Raw genomic sequence first — 20,286 nt, 5'->3', positions numbered from 1 at the left:
AAAAGAAGTGAGTGGACTCACTCGGAGAATTCCTGCGGGGCGCCAAAAAATGGGTGTGGTCAAGCACACAGTGGGCGTGGTCATGGGTGGGGCCAAATATACATGACCTTAGCAGTGATGTAAAAGGTCTGCCGAGGAAGTTTGAGCTCTGCCGTAGTGTATCCCCCAAAAATAGATGTAATCTGACAGCATTTCACCAAAAAGACACATAATCTGGTAGAAGTTCCTCCAAAATACAGATAATATGGAAGTGGTTCCCCCAAAATAGACAATGTGGCAGCAGCAGTTCCACCAACATACACATAATTTGGAAGCAGTTCCCCAAAATACGCGAAACCTGGCAGCGGATCACCCGAAATACACGTAACACCCAAAGGACATATAATCTGGCAGTAGTGGTCCCCCAAACATACACAATCTGGCAGCAGTTCCCCAAAATACACGTAATCTGGCAGCAGCCATTACCCTAACATACACATAATTTGGCAGCTGTTCCCCAAAATACATAACAGCGGTTCCACAAAAATGCAGATAATCTGACAGCAGTTCCCCCAAAATAGGTACCCCCAGGTAGCCAGGTCTATAGGTGTCCCCAGTATAAGTAGCCATGAGTATAGTAGTCCCCAGTATATGTAGCCAGAGGTATAGTTGCCTAGTATATGTAGCCAGGGGTATATGTGCCCAGTATATGTAGCCAGTGGGATATGTCCCCAGTATATGTAGTCAGGGGTATATGTGCCCAGTATATATAGCCAGGGGTATATGTGCCCAGTATATGTAGCCAGGGGTATATATGCCCAGTATATGTAGGCAGGGGTATATGTGCCCAGTATATGTCGCCAGGGGTATATATGCCCAGTATATGTTGCCAGGGGTATATATGGCCAGTATATGTAGCCAGGGGTATATATGCCCAGTATATGTAGGCAGGGGTATATGTGCCCAGTATATGTAGCCAGGGGTATATATGCCCAGTATATGTAGGCAGGGGTATATGTCCCCAGTATATGTAGGCAGGTGTATATGTCCCCAGTATATGTAGGCAGGGGTATATGTCCCCAGTATATGTAGGCAGGTGTATATGTCCCCAGTATATGTAGGCAGGTGTATATGTCCCAAGTATATGTAGGCAGGGGTATATGTGCCCAGGTAGCCAGGTGTGCCCCCACCCGGAGGGAGCAGAGCAGAGAAGGCGAGCTATGGGGACAGTGGGGATGGGCGGACATCTCCCCCCCCATCCCTCACCTTTGTGCTCCCCTTCCTGCCTCTCCCCTCCAGCGTTGTTAAGTGTCGGGCCCGGCGGCGAAAGTGGGCGGAGACTTACCTTGTTCCAGCCGCAAGGGACGCTCCGCTCTGTGTGCGGCTAGTCTGGTCTTCTAGCCGCACACAGAGCGGAGCGTCCCTTGCGGCTGGAAGAAGGCGGAAAGTCTCCGCCCACTTTCGCCGCCGGGCCCGACACTTAACAACGCTGGAGGGGAGAGGCAGGAAGGGGAGCACAAAGGTGAGGGATGGGGGGGGGGGGGGGAGATGTCCGCCCATCCCCACTGTCCCCATAGCTCGCCTTCTCTGCTCTGCTCCCCTCCACACAAGCCAGGGTGAACGGCGTTCACTCTGAAGAAAAAGTGGGTGAACGCCGTTCACCCGCGTCCACGCAGGACTCGACCCCTGCCTGTACTTGACTATCAACCTGTTCCCATTTACTGAAGATTGTAGAACCATATACAGGATATATACCAAATATAGGAACCATCCTGATAGCTGAAAGGCTAGATTCACAGTGGTCAGTTGCATAACGCACACATTACAATAGGTGTGAACTGCAATGAAAACTGGCCATAGACTTTAATACAAAGCCTGCATGCAGCAAGAGTAGGAATAACGCGATCAGTTACAATGCTGTACTGGGAATAGCCCCATAGAATTGTATCGGCAGTGAGTCGACATGCAGAATTATTCTGCAATGCAACTGACTACTGTGAACTGGGCCACAATCTCACAAATGTTACCTCTGCATTAAGTGTTATGCCCCCTTTCTTTATCTGTTGTCAAGAGTTGTTATACTGTTCATGTACTTTACTCCTAATCCCAACACTAAAAAACACTGCTCACAAGCCAAGAAATATAAGACCACATGGCTGCACATAGAAATTGCATTGTCACCATCCCTTACTTAAATCAACAAGCATTTAGGACATTCAGAAAAGCAATAAGACATCACAGTGAAACTTACCCCAGTAGCTAAGTATTTCCAGCTTGTTGTTACTATAGGAAGCCAGGTTGATGATTCTAGAAGTAAACCACACACAAAATAAACACGTTTTGAATTAAAATGTAGCCGACATATTTCTATCCACCTAGTAGTGGTCTTCTGTTATAATGCAAACAGTATAAAACACAGATTATATAGTTATAATCAGCTTAAAGAGGAACTTTACCCCCAAAAAATTGTGGGGAAAAAAAAATCAATACATTGCAAAGTGATAAATTAAAAAACAGAAGAGAGATCAAGAAATGATTGATATTTGCCACGCATAGTGTTCATGTTGTCTGATCTACAACGAGCCTGCTAGCAATCATCTTCACTCCTGGCAGACAAGACAAAAACTGGACAGCACCAACAGCCGTGTGTGTGTGCTTCATGTTTGTACTTTGACTTTTTTCCTTCTCTTTTTCTGCCTAGGGGTGTGGGGGGACATTGGCTGGCTGATGTTCAACATACAAATGGAGACGAGATGCTTCATTGTTATGATGCAGAATGGTGTACTTCGGAAACTATGTTCACTGATGGATATAGTAAAGTTCCTGGGGTTCACAATGGACCATAATGGTAGGATTGGGGGATTGTGAGAAAAACGCGGAAAAGCCGCCGCGTGTACTCAGAACAAGGCGGCTGATTCCGCGTCCAACACGGCGGTTGGCATGCGTAGGCCTACACCTAGTAGTATGGCCGAACGCGGAGAAACCGCCGCATGCCTTGATAGCAGTGCGGCGGGTGCTTTACATCACATGTCTGGTGTGGCTGGGACTGATAGTCCACACAGGTTCAGAAGGACGCGCGCGCTGAGAGGCAGAGCTTATATGACAGCCAGAAGGGAGTCAGCTGACCAAGCCGGTCAGCTGACGGCAGTACCGCTTCCCATTGGTCCAGCACTTAGGGGAGGCGCTGGAGAGCGCTTTGCTATATATACTGGGTGCTGGTCATTCTCTGGTTGTCTGTCATTGCGATCACTACGTGGTAGCACTCAGACCTGTTTGTCAGTATCTGTGTTATTCTCTAGACTAGTTCCAGGGTGTTGATGACTACGGAGCTCACACCCAAGACTAGGAATACTGTGTATTATCTGTGTTACACTTCAGACTAGTTCCAGGGTGTCGATGACTACGGAGCTAACACCCAAGACTAGGAATTAGCCTTACCATCCTGTTATACTTCAGACTAGTTCCAGGGTGTTGATGATCAAGGAGCTCACACCTATAGACTAGACACTGTTGATTATTTGTTATGACCTTCTGCTTTCCTGACCACTCTTCTGATCTCTGATTTGGTACTTCGCTATATCTGATACTCCGTTGCCAAACCTTGCTTGCCTTAGGACTTTGTATTGTCTCTTCCTCTGTATCTTACCTGTCTGTCTGTTGCCGACCTGGCTTGTCCGACCTCGAGAACTATCTCCTCTGTTTAGAGATAGTTCACAGATCTGTCAGTGACACTCCAACATTGGTGTCACTCACACTCTGGTCCTTCCCACTCTCAGTCTGACTCCTCCCCCTGGGGAGCCTCAGATCTTTGGAAGGAGCTTGTTCTTGGGCAGTATCTCTTACTGCCTTGCACCCTCGTTACGGGTGCTCTCCTCAAAGTATTACTGTTGCACCAAACACTCATATTACTCAGGTGTCCAGAGGTTAGAGATATATCTGATTATCGGTGATACTGCAGATCATCAATAATTGGGTATATATCTGTATTCTCGGTGATACTGCAGATCACCGATGGTCAGATTCTCTCTGTGTTACACCGATCGTTACAGGGATATTTCTTTTTAGTCATGATTATTTTAAGCTGAAATTATATATGCTATGGTCCAATATCTGTATCACTGGAATTTCTGATTTCACTGTCGGTTCTTTCCTGCTGTGATGGTTTTGCTTATTATACTTGTCTCAATAAAAATATATTGTTCAGAAAACAAAAAAAAGAGAGACATAGTAAATGGAATGTAAAAGAAAGTAGTTGAAGAACTTGGGTCACAAGCTACAGCAATCACAATAAGTGACTTATTTTTTTTTATTTTTTATACCACATACTGGATTGTCAATTTGCCTACAGAAAAATTACATACCTGAAATGCTTAAAACAGTTTCATATGAGTCTTCATACAGCTTTGCTGGATGTCTGATAAAGTGATGTTTTAAAACAGACAATCGTTTTTCAGGATCATCTGTGATCTAAGCCAAAAAAAAAAAAAAAAAGATGTAATTTGTGAAAAAGACAAACAGATTATTAATGTAGTTTAGAGATCTGCTTCATTTTCAAACATCTGCTTTAAAAAAAAGTAAGCTGTATATGAAGTGGAGGGGTTGCTTTATATATAGTAGATGTTCCACATGGAAGAGGGTTGCATATGGAAAGGAAGCTGGGATGCTGTTCGTTCATAGAAGGAGGAGTGGTTGCTGTACATATGTAAAAAAAAAATGGGAGATCCAAAAAGAAAATCAGTCTAAGGCCTCTTGCACACTGCAAGTGATTCCGATTCAGATTCCGCTTTTTAATCAGTTTTTACATCCGATTCAGATTCCGATTTGCAGTGTGCAGGGAGCAAACTGCAAATCGGAATCGGATGTAAAAACCGATTAAAAAGCGGAATCTGAATCGAAATCACTTGCAGTGTGTAAGAGGCCTTAAGGTGCTCATACATGGTACAATTTTTCTTTCCTTTTTTTTTGGATTAGATAATTTAGTTTATATTCTATCTAACGGAATAATCAAAGATTTTTCCAACATATCTGATTGAATTTTTATAGAAAAAAAACGGGATAATAGTTCGCTTTTCTTGATTAAAAGAAAAAGATTCTTTTCAACTTTCATTCGATTCTATAGTTTTAGTAAAAAAAAAAACAAAAAAAAAAACGGGAAAATCGTTTTATTGTACCATGTATGGGTACTATAATGGTGCCCATACACAGTACAATAAAAACATTCGATTTTCCTGTTTATTCATCCTAAATGATCAAATCGAATGAAAGTCAAAAATAGTATTTTTTTCTGATCAAGAAAAACAAACAATTATCCCATTTTTTCAATAAAAATCCGATCAGACATGTTGGAAAAATCTTTATATTCAATCTAACGGAATAATCACACAAAATTATCTAATTGGAAAAAAATTGTACCATGTATGGGCACCACAAGGGGACCAAGAAGTATAAATCTGGGTTAGCCAACTGAAGTCATAAGTATTAACCGCTTTATTCAAATTCCAGAAAATGTTTTGGTTAGAATTAAATTGCAATATGAATTTTGGTACTTCAACCTGTTACACACTGTAGAGATGGGTTCAGGACAAGATTACTGAAACCCTTGAATTAAAAAAGGAACCATTTATAAAGGGTATATTTTAACCACATAATGGATTGACTATTTGCCTACAGAAAAATTACATACCTGAAATTTTAATAATTATTTATTAAAAACATAAAAAATAATTTAAAATATGGTTAAGGCCCTAATGTATTACAACTATTTATGTGCAAACTAAATAATCAATTCAGTAAAGCTATAGCTTATAAGTAATCTCTGTGTCGTATCAGTTTGATGCGTAATCACTCCGTTACAACAGCAATATTCATGAATCAATAGTGCTACATGTCAACAGATTCACTATTACACTCTGTCCAATTTATGTTTATTTATGTCCAGTTATGCAACTTCCATACACACACACGTCTTAGATAACGAGGACTCCAATATTCCCAGCAAGGGTAAAGAGAGATCCTGAAAACAGGGACAGAAAACATTTCAGGCTATTAGGCTTTACAGAAAAATCAGAATGATAAAAGTGGAATCTTGCGTTTTGAACTGGATAACAACAACCTAACCTCATGAACACTTGTCAAATGAGTTCATTTTAGAGAACCACCATCTGGGTCAAACCCACACTCAACTATCACTGTTCAATGACAGAGACAAACAGATATTTCTAAGATGTTTCTGTCCTCAAATAGAAACCGTACATCAATTTTTGTAGACTTTTCTGCAAACTTGCAGAATTAACAGGTATCATTAATTCCAAAATTGTGAAACAGAAACTCAGACTTAAAAAGTGTACCAGAGATCAACACATCTAAAGAATCGATACTTACCCGGGGCTTCCACCAGCCCCATATGCACGTGCAAGTCCCTTACCATCCTCCCACAGTCTGCCATACAGCTGCGATCATCCCTGGTATCAGGCTTAGTCGGGTCCGTTCTGGGTCTTATGCACATGCGCGGACCTCCCGCCCATGTGCAGTAGACCCGGACTGACCCAACTGAGCCAGTTACTAAGGCTGATCATGGCTGAACAGCAGATCGCGGGAGGACAGCAAAAGACTCACACATGCTTATGGGGATGGGGGAAGCCTCGAGTAAGTATCTATTCTTTAGATGTGTTGATCTCTGGTACACTTTAAGCATAAAATACATTAATATGCAGCCTGCTACTGTAAAGTGAAAGTCAAGTATAGGGGAAAAACCTTCTTCAACACACCTCAAGAAGGTCTTGGTTTTAAATGGTAGGGAGAGCAAGGAAACGTCCACCTTATCAAATTAATTACTATTATGATCCGGAGAGACTGAACTTTTGCAAATACTTTCAATTTACCCGTGTCATATCAAATCACTTTTGGTGATTACCATCTATCTAGTTTCCCTGGCAAGAGTTAACTGGAGTGTGCTGCCAGTACCTTCACCAATACTTAGTCTGACCTCTCTGCAGTGACCTGCTCACCTTGGGTGGCCCTACTCGATATAACTCATAACTTCATTGAGCTGCACAAATCCCTTCACCACGGCAAGTTAATGTTCCACAAGGAGTTTATATTCTGGTTGCTTCTATTCACCTGGTTTTCTTGGCAAAAGTTAACTGGAGTGGTCTGCTAGTACCTTCTTCAACAGATTGTACTGAAAAGCTTGCATGGGGATGCTGTTAGAGTTTTGCTGGCTTTGGTAAGGTCAGTTTACATTCCAATCCCAAAAAAGGGCAATGCCAAAGAGTGTTCAAATTATCAAACAATTGCACTCATATAGCATTCTAGCAAGGTAATACTCAAAATTCTAAAAGTTAGACTGTAGCAATATATGGAGTGAGAACTGCCAGATGTGCAAGCTAGTTTCAGAAAAAGCACAAATGGCCATATTATCAACATTCGATGGATAATACAGAAAGCATAGGAATTACAGAAGAATGTCTACTTTTACTTTGACTATTCAAACGATTTTGACTGTGCAGATCATGATAGACTGCAGCAGATTCTCATGGAAATAGGGATACCAGGCCATCTGATTTGCCTTTTGAGGAATCTATATGCAAACAAAAAAGCAACAGTTAGAATAGAGTATGGAATAACTGACTGGTATACAAAGGAGTGCGACAAGTTTGCATATTGTCTTATTTGTTTAACCACTTGCCGACCGCCTACTTCATATTGGCGGCGGCAAAGTGGCAGCCCCAGGACCACGTAACGCAGATTGGCGTCAGGTCCTGGGGCACTCTCTGGCCGGGGATCGCGCGCTGGGATGCGCGCGCATCCACCGGCAATAGGCTCCGCCCACCCGCGACGTCAACCCGCCGGCCAATCGGAAGCGCCGGCGGGTTGTTAACCCCGCGATCGCCGCTACAAAGTGTATAATACACTTTGTAATGTATACAAAGTGTATTATACAGGCTGCCTCCTGCCCTGGTGGTCCCAGTGTCCGAGGGACCACCAGGGCAGGCTGCAGCCACCCTAGTCTGCACCCAAACACACTGATCTGCCCCCCCCTGCCCCCTGATCGCCCACAGTACCCCTCAGACCCCCCCCTGCCCACCCCCCAGACCACCATTTGCACACAATCACCCCCCTAATCACCCATCAATCACTCCCTGTCACTATCTGTCAACGCTATTTTTTTTTTTTAGTCCCTAAACTGCCCCCTGCTCCCTCCTGATCACCCCCCCACCCCTCAGATTCTCCCCAGACCCCCCCAGACCCTCCCCCCCCCTGCGTACTGTATGCATCTATCCCCCCTGATCAACTGTCAATCACCTGTCAATCACCTGTCAATCACCTGTCAATCACCCGTCAATCACCCCCTGTCACTGCCACCCATCAATCAGCCCCTAACCTGCCCCTTGCGGGCAATCTGATCACCCACCCACACCAATAGATCGCCCGCAGATCCGACATCAGATCACCTCCCAAATCCATCGTTTACATCTATTCTCTCCTCTAAACACCCACTAATTACCCATCAATCACCCCCTACCACCACCTGTCACTGTTACCCATCAGATTAGACCCTAATCTGCCCCTTGCGGGCACCCAATCACCCGCCCACACGCTCAGATTGCCCTCAGACCCCCCCCTTATCAATTCGCCAGTGCAATATTTACATCTGTTATTCCCTGTAATAACCCACTGATCACCTGTCAATCACCCATCAATCACCCCCTGTCACTGCCACCCATCAATCACCCCCTGTCACTGCCACCCATCAATCAGCCCCTAACCTGCCCCTTGCGGGCAATCTGATCACCCACCCACACCAATAGATCGCCCGCAGATCCGACATCAGATCACCTCCCAAGTGCAGTGTTTACATCTCTTCTCTCCTCTAAACACCCACTAATTACCCATCAATCACCCCCTATCACCACCTGTCACTGTTACCCATCAGATTAGACCCTAATCTGCCCCTTGCGGGCACCCAATCACCCGCCCACAACTCAGAACGCCCTCAGACCCCAGCCCTGATCACCTCGCTAGTGCATTGCTTGCATCTATTTCCCCCCTCTAATCACACCTTGAGACACCCATAAATCACCTCCTGTCACCCCCTAGCACACCTACCCATCAGATCAGGCCCTAATTTGCCCCGTGTGGGCTCCTGATCACTCGGCCAAACCCTCAGATCCCCCTCAGACCCCCTTCCGATCACCTCCCCAGTGCATTGATTGCATCTATTTTCCCCTCTAACCACCCCCTGAGACACCCATCAATCACCTCCTGTCACCCCCCTAGCACTCCTATCCATCAGATCAGGCCCAATACATCCTGTCATCTAAGAGGCCACCCTGCTTATGACCGTTTCCACAAAATTTGCCCTCTCATAGACCACCTGTCATCAAAATTTGCAGATGCTTATACCCCTGAACAGTCATTTTGAGAAATTTGGTTTCCAGACTACTCACAGTTTTGGGCCCGTAAAATGCCAGGGCAGTATAGGAACCCCACAAGTGACCCCATTTTAGAAAGAAGACACCCCAAGGTATTCTGTTAGGTGTATGATGAGTTCATAGAAGATTTTATTTTTTGTCAAAAGTTAGCGGAAATTGGAAGACATATTTCTCCCACCTAGCATCTGTATGTGTAAAAATACACCCCAAAACACATTATACTACTTCTCCTGAGTACGGCGGTACCACATGTGTGGCACTTTCTTGCACCCTAAGTGCGCTAAGGGGCCCAAAGTCCAATGAGTACCTTTAGGATTTCACAGGTCATTTTGCGACATTTGGTTTCAAGACTACTCCTCACGGTTTAGGGCCCCTAAAATGCCAGGGCAGTATAGGAACCCCACAAATGACCCCATTCTAGAAAGAAGACACCCCAAGGTATTCCGTTAGGAGTATGGTGAGTTCATAGAAGATTTTATTTTTGTCACAAGTTAGCAGAAAATGACACTTTGTGAAAAAAAACAATTAAAATCAATTTCCGCTAACTTGTGACAAAAAAAAAAAATCTTCTATGAACTCACCATCCTCCTAATGGAATACCTTGGGGTGTCTTCCTTCTAAAATGGGGTAATTTGTGGGATTCCTATACTGTCCTGGCATTTTAGGGGCCCTAAACCGTGAGGAGCAGTCTTGAAACGAAATTTCTCAAAATGACCTGTGAAATCCTAAAGGTACTCATTGGACTTTGGGCCCCTTAGCGCAGTTAGGGTGCAAAAAAGTGCCACACATGTGGTATCGCCGTACTCAGGAGAAGTAGTATAATGTGTTTTGGGGTGTATTTTTCCACATACCCATGCTGAGTGGGAGAAATATCTCTATAAATTGACAATTGTGTGTTAAAAAAAAGAAAACAATTGTCATTTACGGAGATATTTCTCCCACCCAGCATGGGTATGTGTAAAAATACACCCCAAAACACATTATACTACTTCTCCTGAGTACGGCAATACCACATGTGTGGCACTTTTTTGCAGCCTAACTGCGCTAAGGGGCCCAAAGTCCAATGAGCATCTTTAGGCTTTACAGGGGTGCTTACAATTAGGCACCCCCCAAAATGCCAGGACAGTGAACACACCCCACAAATGACCCCATTTTGGAAAGTAGACACTTCAAGGTATTCAGAGAGGAACATAGTGAGTCCGTGGCAGATTTCATTTTTTTTTGTCGCAAGTTAGAAGAAATGGAAACTTTTTTTTTTGTTTTTTTTTGTTACAAAGTGTCATTTTCCGCTAACTTGTGACAAAAAATAAAATCTTCTATGAACTCACCATGCCTCTCACTGAATACTTTGGGATGTCTTCTTTCCAAAATGGGGTCATTTGGGGGGTATTTGTACTATCCTGGAATTTTAGCCCCTCATGAAACCTGACAGGTGCGCAGAAAAGTCAGAGATGCTTGAAAATGGGAAAATTCACTTTTTGCACCATAGTTTGTAAACGCTATAACTTTTACCCAATCCAATAAATATACACTGAATGGGTTTTTTTTTATCAAAGACATGTAGCAGAATAACTTTCGCGCTCAAATGTATAGGAAATTTTACTTTATTTGAAAACTGTCAGCACAGAAAGTTAAAAAAGTCATTTTTTGACAAAATTCATGTCTTTTTTGATGAATATAATAAAAACTAAAACTCGCAGCAGCAATCAAATAGCACCGAAAGAAAGCTGTATTAGTGACAAGAAAAGGAGGTAGAATTCATTTAGGTGGTAGGTTGTATGACTGAGCAATAAACCGTGAAAGCTGCAGTGGTCCGAATGGAAAAAAAGGCTCTGGTCCTTAAGGGGTTTTATGACTGCAGTCCTTAAGTGGTTAAGTTACATGCCGAATATGTAATGCAGAAAGCCGGTTTGGATGAGTCACATGCTGGAAGTAAAATAACTGACAGGAATATTAACTATCTCTCTCTCTAATCTGAGATATGATGATCTTTTTACTCCTGTGGCTGAAACTAAGGGAGAAATGAAGAGCCTAGCCATGAATATCAAACTCACATGCAAAAAGCTAGTCTACTGCTTAACATCAAGAAAACTAAAGTCATGTCATCTGCACCAATGAACGATCTAGAAATAGATGGGGGGAAAGTAGAAGATTTCATCTTCCTTGTATCAGAATTTTTAAAGTACCACTGAACTGATTGGTACTAATGATATAATAACAGCGGTGTATAAAAAGTCCAATAGACAGCAACTCAGTTTATGCCCCCTTTCCCATGGCCACCCCTTCGTGCTCGCTCTAGGGCCTCCCAGCTTTCAGTGAACAGATTGAGCTGAGACACATGCACGACCATAGTGCATGTGGAAGCGCTGACCTAGAAGCAGTTCCAGGGTTGGTGCCAGTTTTCAAACAAAGGAGACAGAATTCTTCGATGGATAGTGAGAAACGCAAGGATGGGGGACTGAGAGAGGATGCCGAGAAGTAATCATTTGAAATATATGTTTACTACCTAGGGAGGGGGGGGGGGGGGGGGGGGAGTTGGTTCAGGAACACTTTATAGCTATGGTCTTTCCCAGTAGTAACATATTTTTGTGAAAGTTGGACTAGAAATAAGGTCATGCGTAGATAAGATTGTTTTAAATAGTGGGTGTGGAGAAATCTACTGAGAGTTCCTTGGACTGCTAGAAGATCTAACCAGTCAATACTTAAAGGGGTTCTGTGGGGGTTTGCTAAGGATAAAAACCGCCATTTTCCTGGGGCTTCCATCAGCCCCCTGTAGCAGTACTGTCCCAACGCTGTCCTCCTCCGATCCACCATTCCCCGCCGCCGGTCCCGGTCTAGGGCGGCACACCGTCCAACTGCAGCTGCACGGCCGTGCTCGCTCCCGCCCACGTCATCAGAAGCTTACTGCACAGGCGCAGTACAAGAAAACTTCGTATTATGCCTGCGCAGTAAGCTTCCGATGACGCGAATGGCAGCGCACATTATTCGGCTATGACAGACTGATGATGCCCGGTGCCAGTGGCGGGGAACGGCAGATCAGAGAAGGACGGCGTGGGACATTACTGCTACAGGGGGCTGATAGAAGCCCCAGGTAAGTGGCAGTTTTTAACCTTAGCAAACCCCCACAGAACTCCTTTAAATAAATGTTTACTAGAAAAGTTGACACTACTTTTAAAACTCACTTTGATCATATAATGAGAATACTGGGTTCTTTGGAGAAATCCTTGATGCTTGGAAAAATTAAAGGCAAAAGGAGAAGAGGAGAAAAGAGGCTAAGATGAATAGGTAGCATATGTGATGCTATAAGCGAGCCCTATGAAACAGCTAAAAGAAGTAGTGATTGACAGACACATCTGGAGTGCAAAAGTACATGTGGTCAAAAGAGTCTACTAAACAAATTAGAAGGAGTTTATTATATGCTAATATTTCTCTAAATAAGATTATATTTTAAAAAACTCAACCGAAGAAAGGGAAAAAAGTAAACACAAACCTGTCTTGTTTGTTCATCAATAAGGTCAAATAAAGCTCTTGAAGTAGCTAAAATTAGCTCTTTACACCTATGAAGCAAAGAAAGAGAATACACTTTTAAGTTACAAAACACTTTTGCAATGATTAGTAAGGTTGGGAAGGATAAAACAAAAAAACCCTGACCTAGTTTTAATAAAAGTTATTTGCAATTAAGTGACAATGATCTGCAAGCCTGGGCAATACCAGACTATAACTAGATTAACTGAAAGGTTAGTAAATAAGTTGTCGAGAGATTGCAGTTGTTGCTTGAACGCAAAACCCCGAAGATATTTTTTTCATTGCATCCATACTGTTACCTGTCCCCGGACCAGCTTGAGTCCTCGTGTCTCTCTGGCAGTTTCTTAACTTGCGCAAAGAGCTTCAGGTTCACTGCGACCACATGAAGTTGTTGCTTGGAAGATGCGAGCACTCCAGCTGGAGCGAGAACAGGTAGGATTTCCAGCAAGTTCCCACAGCACCCTCAACTTCGGAGGGGGGGGGGAGGAGTTTCTGACCACAGCGATTGCATTTGACCTTTTATTAATTCCAAAAATGGAAGGGGGGGCTTATTTGCAGATAACCTTATCCACCAGTATATATGGTAACTATAATCTGAATTGGCCAACATAAGAATGGGAAATCTGTCACTTAAAAGCACACAACTTTTAATAAAGCCAAGCTAATCTTGAAAAATACACCCTAATATTTGATTGCAAGGATTTGTCACCTATTAAGACAACTCATGAAGCAGTAACACTTTCCCTACTGCCCTGATAGGTTAGCCACAATATGTTAAAGTGAAATGTTTGTCTTTATTAAAAGAAAAAGCATGGAAGATTTAATACAATAGAGTCTCGGTTATCCAGCACTCACGGGGATTGGCTGATGCCTGATAAGTGTACTTTCTGGTTGCTTCAGACTCAGGGCTGGTGCACACCGAGCGGCTTTTTGGGCGTTTTCAGATCCGCTTGCGGCTGCGGATCTGCTTGGTCAATGTATCTCAATGGGGTGGTGCACACCAGAGCGGCAGGCGTTTTGCAGAAACGAAAAATGCCTGGGTGAGGCATTTTTTGGATTTCGGATGCGTTTCTGCCTCAATGTTAAGTATAGGAAAAACGCAAACCGCTCTGAAAAACGGCACTTCAGAGCGGTTTTGCAGGCGTTTTTGTTACAGAAGCTGTTCAGTAACAGCTTTACTGTAACAATATATGAAATCTACTATACTGAAAACCGCAGCAGCTATCCGCAAAACGCTAGCAAAACGCCTCATATAAATAAAAAAAAGCGTTTAAAAATCTGCTAGCATTTTGCGGATCTGCTAGCGGGTTTTGGTGTGCACCAGCCCTCAGTGTTAAAAATAGGCCATGCTAATACAGTACTATACTCCACTTTAAATACATACCATGAACTCTGTATTAAAATGTTAAAATACAGTAATTGAAAGTATATTAACCTTGGGAGAGCAGTGGAATCCAGTCTTTAAAGGAATACTATCAATGCCTAAGTGTTCTAAAATGACAATGTACAAATAATGTCTACGCAGCTGTGTAAACATTTTCCTACTTTTCATGTTTAATATCAGAGGCAAAAGCTTTAATTTATTGAGTGTAGGATTTAGCTATATTGGGACAAATCAATTGCAGAAGGGGTGCCTGTTTCAATGCACAGCCAGTGTTGCATATTAGACTACAGAATATTTTTCTCTGAAAGCAAAAACAGTATGAAAAGCTGTGACAATTCTAAAAGTTTTCTCTGCTCTCTTCAGACACTTCAGTCAGAAACACAGGACACAGAAGATGCAGCCGTTGGGAGCTTTCTCTCTGTCACACACAGTTACACACAGGGTTAACTGATCAAGTGTGAGGGGAATTTCCCCTCTCCTCGTGGTTCATTCTGCCATCAGTTTTGGCATCAGTAAAGTTTGAAAGTATTTTGATAACCGTAAATAAAGAGGTTGCTAGTGAAATGTATACACCAGTACTTAGCAGCACTTCCCAAACAATTCCTGTGTCAATTTAAAGAAACACTATCGATTTACATGTTTTTTTCAACACAGAGGACCCTAGAAAAGTCCTAAGAAGTTGAACTTCACCACTGTGAGTACTGACAGCAATTTGTTCTGGTTGGTTGAGACTTTTGGTTAGTTGAGTTTCAGATAACTGGGACTGTATTGTATTTTGTCATTCAGCCGTATTAGTCACTGAGCAATAGCCACTAAGCTATAGCACTGAGCTGCTGTGAGTCACAACTCTTACCTCTGAAGCTTTAGAGTGACTGAATGTGTGCAAGGCACAAAATGACAAGCCTGAGCATTCTAAAGGTGGCCACACACACAACATACATATGTTTTATTAATTTATTTTCTATTGAAGAATTACAATCTATTTGTCTGATTCATAGTAACATTTTAAAAAAATCTAACCAATGTACATCACACATACACACACACACATATTCAATTAATTTTTTATAAAGGATTGAAAACGTTGAAAAAATTGCTTGGGTCTATACATTACAAATAGACAATCTACCCTACATCATTCAATTTCCATAAAGATTGACCAGAAAAATCTACCATTCCAGCTTGACATACATTGAAAAAGATGAGGAATCCGATCGGATTTCTCGCTCGACTTAAAGCATTCAAATTTTCAGGACAACTGATTATTCACTCATTTTTATCGAATTGCCATAAAATTGGATAATTTTGTTGTATTGTTTGTGGCCACCTTTGAGAATGTTTTGCTTACAGATTGAACTGAATAATGTGCATAATTGTCTTTTTAGAATGGAAGCTTCCACTAGCTTAATGTAACACGAGGACAGGATTCTTACACAGGTGGCATTACTTTTGTGTCAAAGGCAGATTGGAAAAATGCATAGATGGTCAATAAGAAATTGGAAGACCAGCTTTTAATGGTATGTTATACAGTAGTTCTGCTTTAATAGTTCCAGACCAGGTTACATAAACACTTATGAGCTCCATTATGTTCCATCCTCAGAGAATGCTAGGGAATCATACACAATGGAGCAAATTATATTATATTATGACCTTCAAAATTAAGGGAAAAAAAAAAAAGTATACAGTATTTTACAGAAGTGGGAACACGTTATACTGCTTATGTTTACCTTATTTCTTTTTATAGGACAACATGTTGATTCAATATAATGTACTCAGTGTACAGCTTGTATAACAGTGTAAATTTGTTATCCCATCAAAATATCTCAACACACAGCCATAAATGTCTAAACCACTGGCGACAGGGCGTACACCTCTAAGAGAACAATGTCAGAGCTGTGCTCAAAGTGTCAATAACTCATGTGCCCACCACTATTTTCTAGCATTGCCTTGCTCTTTATTCATTACAGCTTCACAGGTTGCCATTGGAATTTGCTTCCACTCCTCCATGACCTAGATGATTGAGGTTGGAGACCTTCTCCACCTTCTCCTCCACCTTCTGTTTAAGGATGCCCCACAGATGCTCAGTAAGATTCAGGTCTGGAGACATCCAGCACCTTTACCCTCAGTTTCTGTAGCAAGGCAGTGTTTTTGTGGAGGTGTATTTAGGGTCGTTATGTTGAAACATCAGAGACAAGGGGATAATGCTCTGTTTCATTAAGTCACAGTATGTGTTGGCAATTATGGTTCCCTAAAATAACTGTAGCTCTACAGTGCTGACAGCAGACACAAACCATGATACTCCCACCACCATGCTTGACTGTAGGGAAGATACACTTCTCTTGTTCTCCTCATATGGTTGCCGCCACACATGCTTGACATCATCTGAACCAAATAAGTTCATCTACAGGACATGGTTCCAGTAATCTATGCCCCCAGTTTGCTTGTCTTCAACCCTGACAGTGTGACCTCATGCACCCTTCAACCTCTACAGCAATGCTAACAGCATTCATACATCTATTTGCAAAAGACAACCTCTGGATAGGACATTGAACATATTTGGTCAATGATGGCAAGGCCTGTTCTCAGTGGAACATGTACTGTTAAGCTGCTGTATGGTCGTAGCCACCGTGCTGCAGCTCAGTTTCAGGGCGTTGGCAATCACCTTGTAGCCTAGGCCATCTTTATGTAGAGCAGCAATTCTTTTGTTAAGATCCCCAGAGAGTTCTCGACCACGAGGTGCCATGTTGAACTTCCAGTGACCAGTATGAAAGCGTGTAAGGGATACCACCAAATTAAATACACCTGCTCCCCATTCACACCTAAGACCTTGTAACACCGACAGGTAACATGACCCCAAGGTCTAATTGGGCATAATTGTGTCAAATGATATATATATATATATATATATATATATATATATATATATATATATATATACAGAGTTCTCCCCAGAATTTTTTTCCAGCCGGGTGGCATGAAATAGTAGCCGGGTGGCATGAAAAAGTAGCCGGGTGGGACGAGATGACAGAATGCAGGGCCAGTGCTTCTGTGACCGACTCTGCTTACCACATAGGAGGAGGTGAGCCGATGACAGCCGGGTGGTCATCAAAACTAGCCGGGTGGAGCACCCGGCTGAAAGAGCCTGGGGAGAACACTGTATGTATGTGTATATATATATATATATATATATATATATATATATATATATATATATATATATATATATATATATATAAAATTTGACACAATGTAAAGTATATAATTATATAATTTACTGTATATATGTATTGAAGTTATCTTAAAGAAAACACCTCTTAAAGAGGAACTGTCGCAAACATATTAAGATGTAAATCCGTACAAATAAGAAGTACATTTCTTCCAGATTAAAATGAGCCAAACATTACATTTCTCCTATGTTGCTGTCATTACAGTAGGTATTAGATATCTGAGATCACCGACAGGTTTTGGGTTAGTCCATCTCTTCATGGGGGATTCTCAGCATGGCCTTTATTCTTTATAAAGACATTCCCTGAAAAAGATTTATACAATGATGCTGGCCAGCCTCCCTGCTCACCGTACACTTTTTTGGCAGTTGGACGGAGCAACTTCCATTCACTAAGTGCTTTTAAAAATAAAGAAAACCCTGAGAACCCCTATGAGAAGATGGGCTAGTCCAAAATCGGTCGGTAATGTCAGATTTCTACTACTTACTGTAAGTGACAGCAACATAGGAGAAAAGTAATTTATGTCTCATTTAACTCTGGAAGAAACATACTTACAGTATTTGTATATGTTAACATGTATTTTACATTTTTAGATTTTCGCGACAAAGGTCCATTAAAGCGGTTTAACACCCAGCATTACAACTTTGCTTTAAAAGATTGCTTACAGCTTACAAACTATTATGCCAGATTTTTTTTAAGCAGAAATTCACTGAATGGGTTAAACATGACATTTTAGTGTTGGATTCAACTAGGAATCCGCATCTGTTCTTATCTTTTAGTTACAAATGTATCTTTATTTGGAATACAAATAGACCTTTGAAAAGCCTGCCGGGGAAGCCCTCTTTGTTCTCTCAGAGCAGTGTTTGTTTGTTACATTGTAGATAGATACATTTGTAACTAAACAAGCAAGCATGGAGGAGGATTTCTAGCTAAATGCAGCACTAACATGTCATGTTTAATCCATTCAGTGAATTTCTGCTAAAAAAAAAAAATCTGGCATAATAGTTTATAAGCTGTAAGCAATCTTTTAAAGCAAAGTTGAAATGCTGGGTGTTAGACCACTTTAAGCAATTGAATTTCATGCAGGGTAATAATATATACTGTACTCAATTGACCAGCATAATATACTTAAATTAGCAGTCTGCACACATGTGCCAACATAATGTGTTTACCTTAAGAAAGTTGAAATCTAACCTTAAAAATTGAGAAAATTTACTCACCACACTATAGAGAGATGATCTGTTGATGCCCATGTTCTTGGAACTGCAGTACTCTGAAAAGTTTAAACCCAGTGTTAATGTTATCACACAGTATATAAAAAATCAATGTACATTACAGTGATAATAAAACATAGTTCTAGTCAAATTTACATGATATAGTCCAACAGTCATAAGAATGTCACAAATATGAAAGCATCAATGTAAATAGTCTCTGTCTTTCTTCACAATTATATTCATGTACCTCAGCACCACCATCACTTCCAAAGTATTTGGGAACATGCCTAAGAAATTAAGACCTTGACATTCTAAAAGGCCTACATGATCCTGTGTGGAATTGAGGCTGTTTAATTGGCATTCTCGGCACAAATCTATCACTGCTCCAAGTTAAAGTTCAAATAATAAAATACAAAAAGAACGCTCAACGGGATCTAAAAAACATTTTTTCAAAACATTTATTCACGACTTTAAAGAGACTCTGTAACAAAAGAAAGTTCCCCTGGGGGGCATTCATCTTGGAAGGGGGAAGCCTCAGGGTCCCAATGAGGCTCCCCCCCCCCCTGTAGCTGCAGGCAATCCAGCGATGGCTCCCCCGAAGTATCCCGCAATCCTGGCTCGACAAGCCTAGATATATTTACCTCCCTGACTCCAACGGGGGCGCGGCTGTCAGCATGGAAATAGATGGAAATACCCGATCTCTGTCGGGTCCGCTTTACTACTAAGGCACAGGAGACTTGTGTCTGCGCAGTAGAGCGTACCGACACCAATCTACTATTTCCACCTATCTCCGAGCGGAGAGCCGATACTACGCCTGCGCTGGAGACGGGAAGGTAAATTTTTACATCCCCGCTGTTCGGAGGGGCACAGCGAGATCACATTTCTAGCAAACGTGAACTCCAGTCAGACAGCTAAATACACAAGTGAATTGCAGTGTATGTTGCAATCCAACTGAGGGGAAAGGCCACATAGTGCAGTATGTGTGCTAGGTGACGCATTTGCTGCAACTGTAAATGTGCATGTCATCTGGTGATGCCTTGCATTATGCAGACAATTCTGCCACACAGCACTGCTTATGTATCGATATAATGTACCATTACAATAGCTCTCCAGCTGTGTGCTTTGCTGCTTGGACAAGGCGGCCCATCTTGTCTCCTCACAGTTTCTGTGTGTCATGAGGCTGATCAGAGTTCTCAGCAGTTGTAAAAGGAGGCCCAGCAGCAGGCATGGTAGTACAAAGGGCAAGAGACTGGCCCAGGGAGATGAAAGAGTGGAATTTAGATGTTTACTCCACAAACTGCAGAGCCACAAGTCTTTCTATATCGCAAGACTTCCGTTGCAATATAATTGGATTGAGTTTGCCATGTGAATATATAGTCAAACGAAACGCAATGGCAGCTACGCTCTTTAGGAGTGGTCAACAGGGATTTATTGATCAAGAATTCCCAGCTACTGATTGCCATTTACTTTTCACTTTAAGGACAACTAAAGCGAGTGTTGTGGAGGTTTCCATATTTTTCTTTTTA

At 42.1% G+C, this 20,286-nt stretch overlaps 1 protein-coding gene across 4 annotated transcripts in view; it reads right to left on the bottom strand.

Annotated features, from left to right (window-relative positions):
- The window catches only part of PGAP1 (post-GPI attachment to proteins inositol deacylase 1), a 240,276-nt gene that overhangs the window by 173,895 nt on the left and 46,095 nt on the right, over window positions 1-20,286 (bottom strand). For all 4 annotated transcript variants that reach the window (XM_068244826.1, XM_068244827.1, XM_068244828.1 and 1 more), the window contains 4 exons: window positions 18,767-18,819; window positions 12,904-12,970; window positions 4,341-4,446; window positions 2,231-2,286 (listed from right to left, as the gene is read on the bottom strand). In XM_068244826.1, the coding sequence (XP_068100927.1) occupies window positions 2,231-2,286; window positions 4,341-4,446; window positions 12,904-12,970; window positions 18,767-18,819 (282 nt within the window). The remainder of the gene's footprint in view (window positions 1-2,230; window positions 2,287-4,340; window positions 4,447-12,903; window positions 12,971-18,766; window positions 18,820-20,286) is intronic.

This window comes from Hyperolius riggenbachi, chromosome 7 (assembly GCF_040937935.1).
Source record: "Hyperolius riggenbachi isolate aHypRig1 chromosome 7, aHypRig1.pri, whole genome shotgun sequence".
NCBI lineage: Eukaryota > Metazoa > Chordata > Amphibia > Anura > Hyperoliidae > Hyperolius > Hyperolius riggenbachi.
Note: the sequence above shows the minus strand (reverse complement) of the source record. Positions and strands in the feature narration are given on the sequence as shown.